This window comes from Oculina patagonica, chromosome 8, assembly GCF_052425735.1.
Source record: "Oculina patagonica isolate OP01 chromosome 8, crgOcupat, whole genome shotgun sequence".
NCBI classification, from domain to species: Eukaryota; Metazoa; Cnidaria; class Anthozoa; order Scleractinia; family Oculinidae; genus Oculina; species Oculina patagonica.
Genome location: NC_135765.1, coordinates 4,185,411 through 4,202,038, shown reverse-complemented (window position 1 = coordinate 4,202,038; position 16,628 = coordinate 4,185,411). Strand labels below are relative to the sequence as shown.

Sequence of the window (16,628 nt, the reverse complement as noted above, 5' to 3'; positions counted from 1 at the left end):
ATGTCAAACGCGTAAATTAAACCTTTTCTCTTAAATCCACCATACAGAAACTAAAACCGCAACACAGCCCTAGCGTCTAAATCCACCGTACCGAAAAAAATGGCGACTGGTACATTTACCTTTAAATCCTTGCGCGCGAAATCGCTAAACACGCTCAGCTCATAAGAACGAACAGGAAAGCTCTAAAAACTTCAAACCTTACATGAACAATATAGTAAGTACAAGGAAGAATTTCTCGCAGAAGCATGGCTGTCTTTGTGCCTTATTGGATAAGTTATGTTCGCAAGGTATGTGGTAAAATGTACAGCCGCCATCTTTTTTTCGTAATATGGTACAGAATGGTAAAACACACGAGAAAAAGATAAGTCATTAATTTCAAGAGATCTGGCAACAGATTTTGTAGATTGCAGTAAGCGCTGTAGGTATATGCTTTTGATTTTCCATACTTATTGCAATTGGTTGATTTTCCGAATACAAGTTCGTCCAGACGTTATTTAATTACCAAAAGCACTGTTGTATTCTCAAACGTACTTTGGAATTCTCTTTCGTGTGACATGTTAACTGCACTCCTCGCGGTACAGAATTAGGGCCATTGAATACGGGGGACCTTCCATAACTGTTCATTATTTGTAGTCTGGCACAACATTTCAACCTCTCATGCTCAATTTAAAAATTAGCGAAATTAAGCTATACGTTTCGGAGACATCTTGACACCATTATCAAGTAGATAAAAATAACGGTGGAGTTAAGAGTTTAAATAGAAATTAAGGTGACAGAGTATGTTAGAATATTTAAAAAGTGTTTCGCGCTCATTTAGCGTTCAAGGTGTCAGTGCGTGCTGCATTCAATTAAATAAAGAAGAAGACCAACACTAAACCCGCAGTCGGACTCAATACGTGCGAAAGTATTTATTTAATTAAATGCAGCACGCACATACACCTTAATTGAACGCTAATGACTGCGAAACACTTTTTAAATATTCTAACATACTTTGTCACCTTAATTTCTATTTAAACTCTAAACTCGACCGTTATTTTTATCTACATGACAACGGAGTCAAGATCACGTCGTAGCTTAATTTCGCTATTTTTTATAGTAAATCAATTAAAGCTGATTTCCAAATTTCATTTGCAGATGTCAACACACGAGCACATCAAACTGGCAGACCTTGGCTTGGCCAATTTTAATTACAGAATCACGGGAACCGTATGTGGGACACCCTTCTACATGGCGCCCGAAGTACACGAAGGCAAATCGTACTGTACCAAGGTGGACATGTACAGCTTCGGTCTCATTATGTGGGAGATGTGGTTCGGAAAAAGAGTCTTCTCCGAACTAAGCCGAAGCGAATTGTTTCGACGAATTAAAGAGGAGAATTATCGGCCTCAGCCCCCCAGAAGAGATGGGACATTCACACCCAATCCTCCTCCAGCAGAATGGACCGAGCTCATGGCATCCTGTTGGCAAACCGAACCAAGTCTGAGACGAACGGCGACAGAATGCAAAAACTTAATTGAGGAAATTAAACATCAATATGTGAAGTAGGCAAAAGGTATTTTCATTTTCGACAAATACAATTATGAGATTTCAATTCTAAGGGGACAGACCATGAACGTAATGGTGCTCCTGAAAATATGCAATTGCCGTAATCTCGGTTTACATTTATTGACGTTATTTTCCTTATTATTTTGTCTTGTCTGTAACTGTGCTCACATCGTGAGTGGCTCCTCTTAAACTTTCTGCAATTGGTATAGGATTTAATGGAGCCGAAAGCAATTGTGGAATTGCACGTATTTTAGGCATCCTACTGATGAACGGTTGAGAAAATATGTTGCCATTAAGTGCAATAGTCGACTGTTGATCAACTGGGATCTTAGTTGGCTTGCACCACTATAAATCCACTATTTCCATTCGTTCTAGCTTATAGCTAATCAACTAATACCTCGTTTGTTCTTAAAGCTAGGGTACGGTCGATTGCTTCGATTGGCTTACAGCTGCGGTTTGATTTCGTCGGTAGACGGAAAAAAGGGTGCGCGGGGCTTGCTGGTTACACGACGAAACGATTTCCGAATGTAACAGTCCCACAAATTCACGACCACCACGCCCTAACAGCGGAGGGACCCTGCGAACGAAACAGTCTCCAGACAACAACCACACCATAACACGTGATCTATTGGGATCGACAGTTGGGTTTTTTCGTGTTATATTGGTATTCGTTGAAGTTTCAAACAGAACACTTTTCGAACTCTGTTTAAAGCGGTTGATCAATATATTCAATAATGCTATCAACACAACACGAAAAACTCATCCAGTCCAAGCAACGAAAAACGGTTGATCTCATTAAAACACGGACCGAACAGTTAAAAACCATTTTAACCGAAAACAGTTCGATTAATTTAATAGATGTATATTATTTTAACATAATTTTACATGTAGCTAGTTTTTAGATGTAAATTTTAATCCTAGATGTATTTTGGATAATTTTAAATTTAAAGGAATCAGCGTTTGGCCTTCAATTATTATCGCGTATATATCTCTCTCTAAAAGTGTTTTATTTGGACACTTCAACCATAGTTGCATTTGAAACGGTTAGTTCCAAATGGATAGGACCTAGCAAAGTGTCAGTTTTTAGTTGTAAACAAGTTTCAAAAAGACCAACCAACTTACTCTCTCGTTGTACTAACACCAGTTTTCTAAGAGAACTTGTCACAAAATGAATCTTAGGTGACAAGCTAAACCAGGAAACATTTTGGGTGTGCAGACGTAAAATGCAAGTAAAGAGTGAAAACTTTGAACCCGCGCAAGTTTTTTTGCAAGAGACAAAGTGGTGCATTTGAAATGCTAAGATCTTATATATTAGTTTAGTCTGTGGAAGCACTTGTCTCCACACAGTATATCTCATTTTCGTCTTCAAAGGAGCATGCTTTCTTTGCAGAAATTCGCTTGAAATTTGGCTTTGACTTGCAGTTGTAATACGTTTATTAAACAGTGGGTAAAGTAGGCTGTATGGTCCCTAGTCAATAAGTAACATTCTATTATCAAAAAAAAAAATATCGGTAAATCTTGCTAATTTTGATAACATTTTGTAAAGACGATATTTTTGTCCACCATGTTTGTCGGGCATGGTATACATGTAACAGAAATACATTATCCAATGTTCCATTTTTCAATAAAAGTCTTAAGTTCTTAACTATTTCGTTTACTCGTTGAGCTGCGGTGTTGTTGGATTACAACACGCGCCTCAGCCAATCAAAGCCGTCTAGTTCTGTTGAAAACAATTTTATGATCTGGAATAATTCTTTTGTCTCTATACTCCATGATATTGACTGAATTGTTTAAAGTTTGCTGTTGGTGGGCGTTTTTAAGTGATCCTCCCAGCCACACAACATGTCGGCGACAATGTTCAGCCTATCTTGCCCCCACACAACAGATCCATCGTTCACTTGATAACTTGGAACTCCACAAAGTCCGGCTGCGAATGCTCTAAAGACAAGAAGGGAAAAGAAATTGACGTTATACTCAATTTGAAAAGGGTATGATAACAACTTAAAATACGCTATAGATTTGTCTCCATTCCTTCATTCCCAAGAATGACAGATATCTTACTTCTCATTTAAAAATTACTACATTAATTTTGACTGAGGTAGGGAGAATATAAAAAAACATTGGATCATCACAACTACAAATATGGCATTTATCACCAGTGGTAGCCTGTGTAGCTGGCGGTATTATTGGGTTTTGAAGCGCGCAGAAGCAGGTGGCAAAGCCGCGATAACGAGCGGCGCAGCCGCGTGAAGCTTCTCGCGGTTGCACCGCTTGCATCCGCGCGCTTTAAAACCCAACAATATCGCCAGCTACGCAGGCTACACCAGTGGAGGCAAGGGAGTTCCAGCCCAAGCCGTTCCCCTTGTATTGTGTTCTTGGACGAGACAATTAACTCTTTTAATTATCAGGTAAGAGTGCAGGGTGCAGGACTCTGTATCGAGCAGTTCGAGTTCGAGCGCTAGCCGGGGTCACGGTGTTTTGTTCTTGGGCAAGACACTTTACTCTCACAGCTAACAACTAACAACTACACATATGACATGTATTACTAATGGCGGCAAGGGGTCTCCAGGGCTCCCAAGCCGCCACCGTTCCTTTGTGTTCTTGGACAATTTACTCATTATCAGCCTAGAGTGTAGCGCGCTCGACTCTGTATCGAGCAGTCCGAGTTTGAGCGCTAGCCGGGGTCATGGTAGCCTTCCACGCAGTCGCTCTTTTGGGCGAAACACAATCGCCCCTAAGAACGACTGCGTGGGAGGCTAGGGTCATGGTGTTGTATTCTTGGGCAAGACACTTTACTCTCATAGCGTGCCTGACTCTCCACTCAGGTGTATAATGGTCATATGCTAAAGAAACCAGGATAAGCCGCGGCTCAATGGGCCACATGGTCCGACGCAGAGTTTACCTTTTTACCAAAGCCCGGGCCAAACGAGAACAAGTTTCTTCTATTCTGAGTAAGAAATCTCTCGACGACTGTCGAGTGTCTTTCTACTTGTTCGTGGATGGGTGTTACCGCGTGAAAGAAAAACTCCACGTTCCTCACCTTTCAGTGTTTTTTCGTAGCTGATCTTTGATTTGTTTATCTTGAGTCGCTGCTACTAAGGCCTCACCATCAAACCCAGCTTCAGAGAGAACTGAAGACAAAACCTAAAGAAACATACGCACTTTTAGTGGACTCATTTATCAGATAGAAGAGTGAGGTCGATTCTACTTGCAGAAATTAACCACCGTTGAAGATCAATATTCTAAGATTCTTAGGGACTTCTAAATTTCAAAGAGTCAGCCCTTCGTTGGAGGAAATTGCAAGACAATAGATTCCGGATCGTTTATGGGACATGAACTGCTGAAAATAATCGATTAAAGGCTACAAGGGAAGCATTTCGTGAAGCGAAATGCCGCATTACCTGGCGAATATTGGGTTAGGGTGTACTACGAGAAGGAAGACTAACAACTTGGGAACTTTTTGTGTTTTTAAAGTAAATGCACCTGAGGATCGCCAACGTTTTTATCATATCGCCAGCTAGCTTCATCTAAAGAAGAAAGAGCCCCTATTAGTACAAATGAAACAGATCATGTACAAGCCTTCAATAATTATGTTTCGTTCACCAAAAATTCAACTTTATAAATAAAATTAACTGACCTTTCTTGTGTTGTCGCTCAGCACCCTAACCTTATGAGCTCCTTCCTGGAGCATTTTTAATAATTAAATTACAATAATAAGAAAGGAAGTCACAGCAGCTCTGGCTGGTTTTCATGCGGGTCCTCTTTCCAGGTCAAATTGGTATTGGAAATGGTGGTTTTTCAGGAGGGAGGAAAACCGCACTACCCCGAGAAAAACCCTCGGAGCAAGATTAGAACTAACAACAAACTCAACCCACATATGGCACCTTGCTGGAATCGAGCCCCGGCCACATTGGTGCAACAAGGTATCGGTGTGGCTTCATAGCTCAGTTGGTAGAGCAAGGAAGTCATGGGTTCAAAACCTTGTTGTTGCCCCATATTTTTCAGGCTTTCTTTGTAATCTCTAAACTTGCAAACACAAGCACGAGTAGTTCACCTTACATGCCTTTGAATCCATAGTCACACATCTTTGTCAAACTTACCAAGCATATTTTTCTTACCAAAGATACAAGGTTCGTTCCAGGTAATACATGTACGTTTACTATACGTTAGTCACTGATAATAAAATAGCAAAATGAGCATAGCGTTGTAGAAAGACCATCCAGATAAGGTGTTCTTTCACTTCCAAATGCAAAATAGCTTTTGTACACATTGCGTGCCTACATTTTCATTGATGCCACTTACACATGGTCTGTCGTAATCGGTCATCGGTGTTCACAAGAGATACTCTCAGTGGAAGAACAGAACGGATTGGAAAATGAGACGTGAACTGAAACTCAACCCCACGATACTTTGCCCAGTCAAGAAGGTCTTTTTGTCCATAATTTCTCTTTGCTTCGCTGATTGCTTTCATTGGAACCTGGAAACACAATAAAAAGGCCATTTGGTGAAAAACAACAAACGTGGACAAAATCAGTGTATCTCAGTGTAGGATACAGTCTGTTGCCCAGTTTCCGGCCGGTACCAGTTTCCGGCCAAAAAATACATTCGTCGGTTATTTTCGTAGTTATCTTTTATTTTCGTTCACCGAAGCTTTCCTGCAGAAAAAGGAACATTTCCGCTACAAATTGATGGTCCTGGCAGGCTTTTTGGTCAAGAAACGGAGGAGCAAGGTCGAGCTTTGTTTACGCGAGTAAACGTTAGGCGACTAATTTTTGCGCTTTTCACTGCACATCAAAGCTACCGTACATAAACAAAGAGCTCGTTTCGTAGGAAACTTTTCGAGAAGCTTCGTAATTTTTTGACAGAATTTAGATTAAAGATGAAAGTGATTAGGGGTTCTGTCATCACAAGCCAGAATTCAGCTGTTTCTGAATTTCAGAAGTCAGAGTTTTAACAAAGATTTGGACTCGCTGTGCCAGTTTCCGGCCACCAAGTAGCACATTGTTCAAAAGCAATTTTATTAAGTAAAATAACTGAATTTTAGTATCTCCTGCTCGAGAAATTTATGAAATGAAAATCTAGCAAAGAGTACAAAAGCGGCTAAAGCAAGCATAGCGTGATAAACTACAACATTTATATAGTATACACTGCCAATGCATCCTAATAAGTGAAAGAAAAGGTAACGGGTCATTGACGAGGAAATATTCCATAAAACGGCTGGCGAGAAAGCAAATTCGAATAAACTGACATTGAAACTTACTTTTCGTTTGCCAAGGGACTTACAAGTCGGTTTAAGTCGAGCGGTTGTAGGGAAAAATGTGTTTTAGTTCGACGGCCGGAAACTGGACCACCTGGCCGGAAACTGGGCAACCTACTAGTTCTGCAAAAAATGGCATAATTTCTTTAATACTTGTCGTGCACAGCCAATTTTTGTACATTTTTTAGGTAAGTAAATGAACTGTCTTTGAACAAAAAATGAGTAACTTTCCGTGCATAAATGAGAAGTTATAGCGATTACAAACTAAAGTGGCCGGAAACTGGGCAAGAGACTGTAGCCTTTGCTAACATCAACGTCTACATTTCCCCAATTAGCAAAATTTAAAAATGTACCCAACAAGTACCATACACAAGTAACTGAGGGGAGGTGTGGTGGCGGCGGCGAATGCTCTAAACACAAGAGGGAAAAGAGAAATTGACGTTATACTCAATTTGATAAGGGTCTAATAACAATTTAAAATACCCTATAAATATGTGTCCCGTCTTTAATTCCCAAGAATGATCGATATCTTACTTCTCATTTAAAAATCAATACATTGTCACGACAGAGGTAGGGAGAATATAAAAAAAATCACGGGATCCTCAGGGCTTCAAATGTAGCATATGTCACCATCAGAGGCAAGGGAGCACTAGCCTAAGCCTATTGTGTTCTTGAACAAGACAATTTACTCTTAATTATCAGCCCAGAGTGTAGCGCGCTCGACTCCGGATCGAGTAGTCCGAGTTCAAGCGCTAGCCGGGGCCATGGTGTTTTGTTCTTGGGCAAGACATTTTACTCATAGTGCCTCTCTCCACCCAGGTGTATAAATAGGTACCAGTGAATTCAGTGCTGGGAATAGCCCTGCGATGGACTAGCATCTCATCCAGGGGGAGTAGAAATGCTCCAAGTCGTTTCATGCTACGGAAACCGGGATAAGCTCCGGCGGTATACAATCCTCGGCCAAACGCAGAGTTTACCATTTTAATGTAAGAACGAGTCTCCGAAATTTGAACGATGGGAGTTGGATCAGTCTTTTCTTTAACTCTAAGCGAGAAAACTCTCAACGACTGTCGAGTGTCTCTCTACTTGTTCGTGCATGGGTGTTACCGCGTTATTGGAAAACAACATCTTGCTCACCTTTCAGTGTTTTTTCGCAACTGATCTTTGATCTGTTGATCTTGAGTAGCTGCTACTAAAGCCTCGCCATCAAAACCAGCTTCAGAGAGAACTGAAGATAAAACCTGAAGAGACACACACACTTTTAGCGGACTCTTTTATCCCCTGGTAAAATGAAGTCGATTCTACTTACGAAAACTAAACACCGTTGAAGATCAAAACACTAAGTGACTTCTAAATTATCAAGCGTCAGCTCTTCGTTGGAGCAATTTGCAAGACAATCGGTTTTGGTTCGTTTATGCGACATGAACTGTTGTAAACGACCAACTAAGGCTACAAAGGACCGACGGACGGTAATTCCCTGTGTGTTTTCATAAGGAGAGCATTTTGTGAAGCGAAATGCCGCAACACTTTGCGAAGATTGGGTTGGGTGCACTACGAGAAGGGTGACCAACAACTTGGGAGTGTTTTTTGTTTTTAATGTAAAAGTACCTGAGGATCGCCAATGTTTCTATCATAACGCCAGCCAGCTTCATCTGAAGAAGAAAACAGTCTCGGTTAGTACAAAGGCAAGAGATCAAGTACAAACCTACATTATTAGTCTCGTTCACCAAATTTGTGTGATACAGGACAAAAATATAAAAAGATTTACTGGCCTTTCCTGTGATATCACACGGCACCCGTTTACTAGTAAAGAGTTCATAAACACTGTACTGAAGCAGTTTTAATAAATATAAAATTTCCAATATTTAGAGAGGAGGCCACATCAACCCAAACTGGTTTACATGCGGGTCCTCTATCCAGGTCGAATTGGAATTTGCAACTACTGGTTTTTCAGGAGGGAGGAAAACCGCAGTGTCCGGAAAAAAACCCTCAGAGCAAGATGAGAGCTAACAACAAACTCAACCCACATATGGCACCTTGCTGGAATCGAGCCCGGACCACATTGGTGCGACAAGGTATCGGTGTGGTTTCATAGATCAGTTGGTAAAGCAAGGAAGTCATGGGTTCAAAACCTCGTTGTTGCCCCATATTTTTTTATGCTTTAAGTTTTTACGCAATTGCTAAACTTGCAAACACAACCACGAGTAGTTCGCTTTCCATGACTTTGAATCTATAATCACGCATCTATGCCAAACTTACCAAGCATAGTTTTCTTACAGAAGATACAAAGGTTCGTTCCAGGTAATACATGTACGTTCACTATTATAGTGAACGTACATGTATTACCTGGAACGAACCTTGTATCTTCTGTAAGAAAAATATACGTTAGTCACTGATAATAAAATAGCAAAATGAGCGTAGCGTTGTAGAAAGACCACCCCGATAAGGTGTTTTATCACTTCCAAAGGCAAAATAGCTTTTGTACATATTACGTGCCTACATTTTCATTGCTACCACTTACACATGGTCTGTCTCAAACGATCGTCCGTGTTCACAAGAGATACCCTCAGTGGAAGAACAGAACGGATTGGAAAATGAGACGTGAACTGAAACTCAATCCCACGATACTGTGCCCAGTCAAGAAGGTCTTTTTGTCCATAATTTCTCTTTGCTTCACTGATTGCTTTCATTGGAACCTGGAAACACAATAAAAAGGCCATTTGGTGAAAAACAGCAAACGTGGACAAAATCAGTGTATCTCAGTGTAGGATAGCCTTTGTTGATATCATTGCTTACATTTCCCCAATAAGCATAATTTAAAAATGTACCCAATACATACCATAACAAGTAACTGAGGGGAAGTGTGGTGGCCTAATGGTTAGTATGCCGCACACTGGATCTAGAGGTCCAGTTTCGAGCCCAGGCCAGGGTCACTGCATTGTGTTCTTAGGCAAGACACTAATTAGTCTCATAGAGTCTATCTCCATGCAGTTGTGTAAATGGGAATTCAATGCTGGGGGTAACCGTACAATGGACTGGCATCCCATCAAGGTAGAAGTAGTAAAACCCCTAGGCACTTAATGCTACAGAAACCAAGATAAGCTCCAGCCTGATGGGCAACTAGGCTCAAACGCAGACTTTACCTTACCTTGTTATAACTCACTATGTAAGTTTAAAAGAATGATCAAAACCTGCTTCAAACAATTACATTCCAAAAGGTAAACAACATTAAAACCTGAGAAACATTTGTAGGGTTGTCACTTGTGTGGCACAATTGGCACAATTAATATTTGCATGAAATATTTTTTTCTGTCAAACCAGATAAATCCAAGGCAAAGTCTACTGGGTTTTAATTGCTTCCAGACCCTGACCCTCACTTTTATTTGCTATCACTGCAATTTGGCTCACTTGTTTCTTAAGTCATTCTAGTATACACTAACCACTGGTGTTCCTATTTTCTGAAACAATGCACCAACCACGATTGGTACCCATTCCACTTCAACTGAAACTGGACGAACTTCTGACAACAAATTGGGGATCTGGGGTACAAAGAATACTGGTAAGTTAGATTTTCATGGGATAACTTACATCTTCTTTTTGAGAAAATACTGTACACTATACAATTAAAGTTTTTTATGTTGTGCTCCTTAACATCTCAAAAATAACTGTCTCTTTTCTCATTTCTGACCAAGTGAAAAATAAACCTTTGTTGACTGACTAAAAGATTGGGGGATAGGGGGTGGAGCTAGAGGACGGGTATTTTGGGGAGAGGGAAGGGAGAGAAAGAGGAATCTACTGTAATAAAAATAAATAAGCTACTTTCAGACAACTAATTGTAGGAAAGTTTTCTTCATTGTCTAGAGTCAACTTGACTAAAGCTAAATAAAAGAGACCAAACCAAAATTTTCTGCCCCCATATGTCACCTTTGTATGGCAATCTGAACCTATTGTTGGTACTTGGTAGTAATTGTACAGTCAAAGCATATGAAGCTACCTGTGTTGAACCAATGTAACTCCAGGGGCTGGCAAAGTCATGGTAGATTGTCAGTTTTGCCTTCCTGGGCTCAGCTGGGGTTGGATGAAATCTTGCAAGAGCTGCTGTTTTATTTCCCAAGGCTCTCTCAACAAAGTGAAGATGATCCACACCAAAGAACAGTTCATCATTCACCCAGAAGCTGGCAAAGACAGAAAAAGAAAGCAATTTTTATTAATACAGTAATAACGGTGATAACAATTTTTTAGTATAAAAATTATCTTACAAACTGAAAGGAATCATGTACTTCACAATGATCGTATGTTTCCAACAGGACAGATTTACTGTGAAAGCAGCCAAAATTTATTCATCAATTTCTTTTCAGTGGAGAGGGGCAGAGTGGTCTGAACCTCCCGCCTTTTGTGTCTTTTACTCTCACTTCCCATATTTTTTTTTACTCCCGCCTCCTGCCCCTTTCTGTAGCCATTCTTTCCTCTTTGTCACAAATCAAGTGCAAATTATAACAAAAATGTTACAAAATTTTACTAGTTTTCTTTTACTTCCCGCCCTCCCTTCTTCCGTTCCCTGCCCCCTATCTCCCGGGCTACAGCCCCAGGGGGGTACTTGGGATTTCAAGTGACAGGGATGATGGAAGGATTTTTTTGGGTTTGAAATTATTGATTCCGGGATTTTTTGGGGTAGGAAAATTTGGCAAGTATTTTTTGATTAATACAGTAGGGATGTTTTTGGGTATGAAAACAATCTGAAGATTCGTGGTAGTGCCTTGGCAGCGTAGTTCTGTGAATAAAGTACAAACAAACGTGTTTTGCTGTTGATTTTTGAGGGCTCAATTTTTGATCTAGGGATTTTTTTGGGTTATGTTGGAAGCCCTAGGTATTTTTTTGGGTCTTGATTTTTGCCCCCATTCGATCATCCCCGTCACTTGAAATTTTGAGTACCCCCTGGGGCTCCAGCCCCCTGCCACACTTCACTTTTCTCTGCATGGAGAATAGGGCTGGAGCTAAGCTTAGTTTATTACAGGTTTGAAATTATTCTATGCACCTGGGTACACCAAAGGAACCTCTATCCAAAGCTTCTTGGGTATTCTGTAGAAGTTTCTCTTTTCCAACACCATTAATTACCTCATCAACATTGACATGCCATCCAACAGATGAGGCACTTTCTTGTAAAACACTGCTCTCACGTACATCTGCAAGACATAGAGTTATTTTGCTATTATTGTCTATGAATCTTAAAAACTCAAATTTAAACTTACTGTTCATATACAAAGTGAATGATGAAGACTAGCAGTATTGCAGTTAAAACGTTGCAATCAACATTTCAAAGCAATTCTATCGTGTGACAAACGAATTAATGTTTATTCCTATCTTACATGTACACCATGAGAACAATATTCACATCTTTAATGACAAAGTGAATGATAAGTGATACATAATTTTCTGTTCACTAAAATGGCATTTATTCTAAATAAACGTTCAAGACAAAGTGTAAAAAAATGTTATATAACATAATTAAACTATGTGAAAAAAACTGCTAAATATCAATTTGAATAATTTCTACTTTTGTAAAAAAGATAAGAAATTTGCTACTTTGGTGAAAAATATCAATTAAATCATATTATCACATAATCAATAGTATTATTGTACCTTTATTTTGAACCCAGTAGGCACCAAAAAGCTTGTGTGTTAATGGAACACACACTTGTTCGTTTAGGTGAGCGGCTGCAGCTAAGAGACGCATTGGATTTAGCGTCCTGATCGGATGTTCAGATGGTGATGTAGCATCAATACCAAAGTGAAGTCTCGTCCTCTTTAAATCTAAAAATAATAAAGATATTTTTATTACCACAATGAAAGCTATAATTGAATCTCATAGTAATATAATTTTACATCGTTTTCATTGGGGCTGCCACAATACATTAATTTGTTCATGATATGATGTCTCTATATAACGGGCCACAATAGGATACTCAAAATGATACATCATTATGTACAACTGACAAGTGACCTAATTTTACTAAAATGTGGTTTCAACTTAGTTTTTCTACCTTCATCAACACGGAAAAGTATTTTGTTAAGTGAAGTTGCCACGAGCCACATGTTTTTGCTTATAGGCACACAAGACTGTGTCGCTGACAACTAATAATTGGAGCTACATGTATGTAACAGTTGTGTTTGGATGAAACTTTCTTGTTCCTCTGTTTAATAAGTCAAGAGGGGTGTCACTATTATGGTCGGTCTCCAGCTAATATCACCAGCCACAAGAGAACTTAAATCCACCTGAAATTTCAAGAAAACAAAGACTTTGGTAAACTTTGAGAGCTTCCAAGGTCAGAAAAGCCAGTTGAGCTTGTTAATGAGCCGGCTAAGTGTTTTCTAAGCTACATCCCTGTAAACCACAATAAAGGGTTCAAACAAATTGGACTTGGATAAGGAGACACTGCAGACTCGAAATTTCTGACTGTTATCGCAATCCTGATATGTTATTCAAATATCGATATTTGTATAATTTGTGTCAAAAAATATTGCAGTTCACCAGTGCGCCAGTGCATCATTGCAGTACTAGTGTACACTATTTTTATAATTACCATCTGCCAATATCTTTATTTTAGCACCACTCATAGCATCATAAGCAGATCCTGCTGCACCCTGGGGTGCCTGTGTCCCTTTGTACAGGCCACCTGACAAAACAGAAATATAATTTATGATAGGTAATAATTTCATGATTTATTTGATTGGGGATAATTTGACTGATAGAGAATGATCAAGTTCTTAATTTGTTCATTGTTGGCATAAATTATCAAAAGATAATTAGACGTATGGCAAGCATACTCTGCCTTTTAACAACACACAAACTCATTTTCGCTGCCATCTATCATCTAACCCCCCTGGACCTTTCAGGAAACAGAAGTTCATTTCAACTACGGTAGTTCAAACCGTCAAGTGTGTCGGTTGTGATCATTCTCCTCCCTAAAGCCGCTTCTCTCTCTTAGCCGACGAAGCCTGTGCACCAGCAACAAGTGGCTCTGGAGACACATGATTTGATTGGCTAAATTATAACAAAGGGAGTTTCAAATCTAGCCAATCAAATAACCGTTTTAAATTCTCACATAACAAAGGGATTTTTAAACGGTTCATTTGACTGGCTGTTCCTTTTGTTTAAAATCAAGCCATTCAAATCATGTGTCCCCAGAGCCATTTGTTTTTTTTTGTGCAAAGGCTTCACTGGCTATGAGGAATGAGCAGTTCAGGGGACAAGAATGGGTTGTGATTGGAAGATTTTGATTTGTTTGCCATTTTTTAAGGTTTGTCGGCTGTTGCCATACCGTCACTATCATTGACCGCAGTGAAATACACAATCATTTAAGTTGGGTTTAATTAATGAACTTCAGAGTTGGCATGTTATCAAAAGGCACAGTTAACAAATATTTTCTTTAAAAAAAACTAAAAAAAACATCAAATTTAAATATGTTTGGGCACCTGTCATAGCACTGTCTGTAGACGTTGTAAGTTTTAAATGCATTGTTTAAAGCAGGTAAAACCATTCATTTCTTTCAAATTTGGTATAAGAGTAATTTAAAATTTACAAATATCTGTTAACATCTTTCTATTTCAAACTTACCAATCAAAACTTAAGGAGGGGGACATGGGGGTTTGTGGTGTTGCTATTGCTAATTTTTTTATGCCGTGTTGCGGTAAATAAAATCATATCTTGCGGTGTTGCGGTGATCTCAAACCCTGCGGTGTGCGATGTTTGTGTTTTTAAACCTACGGTGTTCGGTGAAACGAAATTATTAGCGGTGTTACGGTTTCTTGTCTAACACTTGCAGAACTACATTTAGTGTTGATATGTCAAAAGTTTAGAGTATGCATTGCATGCCTACATGTACGTCATTCAACCGTGATACTGTGCGGTCGTAGTTGAACCATGTGCTCGTATGTAAAATGGCGAATCTTGTCCATTAAACCGTTGTTGTTGAGTTTATTCTTTGCCTCTTAATTGTCCGCCCACGAAGTAAATCAACATTTAGCTCTCTGTTATCTTTGTTAATCTGTCCTTATTTGTTAAAAACACATACCATATGTTTAATTTGTAACAAAATACAGTCAAATAGTGTCTAGTTAATCTTCAACCTAATCCTAAGACGTTTTCATTGAAAAGTAACTTGATTATATTGCGGTGACCAAATTTTCTTGCGGTGATGTGGTGTTTGTGTATTATTTTTGCGGTGATGCGATGTTCAGGATCCCCCCATGTCCCCCTCCTTAAGCTTAAATATAACATGATGATGTTTTCATTTACACTGTTTGGTATTTGTTTGTTTAACGAGGAACTTTTAACTTTGAATGATGCTAATTAGACAAATTATGTAAACAATGGCTTTTGGACAATTCCCTATGGCCCGGGTCGCACTTGGGACAAAATCGGGACAAGTTTATTTTGATAACCAAAAAAATTGTCAGATTCCTGTCATCAGTTGACCACGCCAAGTGCGACCTACTTGTCCCTACGCGGACAAAAACTTGTCCACGGAGACAAATCTTCAAAGAAGCCGTCGTCCTGCCTCAACGCAGGACTTTTTACGAACAACAAACAAAAATTGTTTTTCTTGTGAAAAAAAGTGTCAATCAGTTCAGTGATCCTTAAAAAATTGTTCGCTTCGCATTTTACTGTCTAGTCTGATGAATACGAATTCAAGCGGTTTTCGACCGAATATTTCCGTTATTTGGGAAAAGAGCCCTCGCCAAGATAATTCAAATGAAAGGAAAGATCGGTATAGGCTAGGGCAACTGTTCTGTAGTCCGAATCATGATGCACAGCAATTTGCTCATCAAATGTTCCGCTTTATACGGCGGCACGCTTTCTTTTATATGAGCTTCGACATCATTACGAACGCTCGCATTAAGAAGGTAGAAACAAAAATTTGCGTTGATTTGATTCAATGTGACCGGTTTGTCTCTCCCTTTTGAATGTTATTTTTGCTGCGAAATTAACACAGTATCAAGTGACGGGTAATTTTGTGTGTCCAAGTGCGACCCTAAATACAACAATTCAAATTGTCTCGGACAAGTTCCGAGACAAACATTGTCCTCAACATCTTGCAACATTTCAAATGTTTGTCTCAAGTGCGACCCGGGCCTATGCTATGTTATAAACGGATCAATAGACCATATTGAAAACCACAACATTGACCTGGGTCTCACAGCTAAAAATGAATCTATACATGGGTGTCTGAGAAATATGTCTGGCACCATTGCTACATTGCTTGAATGGCTACAATATAAAACTGAATATCTTCGTCATGTATGAAAGTCAAATTAAACTAACGTGACTTTGGAGACTGAAAACACCGGATTTGTCAATTACTAATTGAATTTCCTCACAACGTAACACAAGCTTAAGTTTGCATTCAAGCTTAAAAAATTATGTTCAAACTTCTTCCCGGAAGAGAAACTTTAAACTTAATATTACATATTAACAGAAGAATGTCACACCTGCGAGAAAAGCTTTTGAGTGGGAGTTTAAAAAAGACAAAAAACTCTGCTCGCATGCCGCGAAATCAATATCCACTTTTGATCTAGATCTGCCGGCCATTGTTTATTCTGACATGCACTTACCTAAAAGCACAGGTTTCCACAGAATTTTAGCCCCATTTCGGCGAGCAACACCTTCTATTAGCCTACTCGCCATGTAGGCAAATGGGCAAACAACATCGTAGTAAAATACAACTTCTTTCATGGCCAAATCTTCCTTTATTTTGAATCCCCTTACGACCAGTTGTTGAGTCATTCGCTCCAAGTTGCTACTGCGTTCAGCCAGCGGTTAGATTTT

The 16,628-nt window shown here is 39.3% G+C and overlaps 2 protein-coding genes across 3 annotated transcripts in view; one reads left to right on the top strand and one right to left on the bottom strand.

Annotated features, from left to right (window-relative positions):
• The window catches only part of LOC144663370 (uncharacterized), a 16,810-nt gene extending 13,620 nt beyond the window's left edge, over positions 1–3,190 (top strand). Inside the window, exons 11-12 of one of the 2 annotated variants that reach the window (XM_078524287.1) lie at positions 1,135–1,552; positions 2,018–3,190. In XM_078524287.1, coding sequence (XP_078380413.1) covers positions 1,135–1,545 — 411 coding nt within the window. In that variant the 3' untranslated portion in view covers positions 1,546–1,552; positions 2,018–3,190. Of the gene's footprint in view, positions 1–1,134 lie in introns of both variants that reach the window. The other variant, XM_078524286.1, reaches the window with a different exon arrangement.
• On the bottom strand, positions 3,026–16,628 carry LOC144663421 (uncharacterized). The gene is made up of 10 exons (XM_078524365.1): positions 16,415–16,628; positions 13,384–13,476; positions 12,443–12,613; positions 11,838–11,985; positions 10,797–10,977; positions 10,243–10,341; positions 5,848–6,022; positions 5,029–5,072; positions 4,586–4,689; positions 3,026–3,483 (listed from the first exon to the last, which is right to left on the bottom strand). The coding sequence occupies exons 1-10, from the start codon at positions 16,584–16,586 to the stop codon at positions 3,336–3,338; spliced, it is 1,335 nt and encodes a 444-aa protein (XP_078380491.1). The 5' UTR covers positions 16,587–16,628; the 3' UTR covers positions 3,026–3,335.

Excerpts from the sequence above, each read along its gene's own strand:
- LOC144663421 (XM_078524365.1), bottom strand. The coding sequence starts at position 16,586 with ATGACTCAACAACTGGTCGTAAGGGGATTCAAAATAAAGGAAGATTTG. Across the intron at positions 6,023-10,242 it reads AGAAAATAGGAACACCAGTG|GTTCCAATGAAAGCAATCAG; the intron begins GTTAGTGTATAC and ends TTGTGTTTCCAG. Across the intron at positions 3,484-4,585 it reads CTACGAAAAAACACTGAAAG|AGCATTCGCAGCCGGACTTT; the intron begins GTGAGGAACGTG and ends TCTTGTCTTTAG.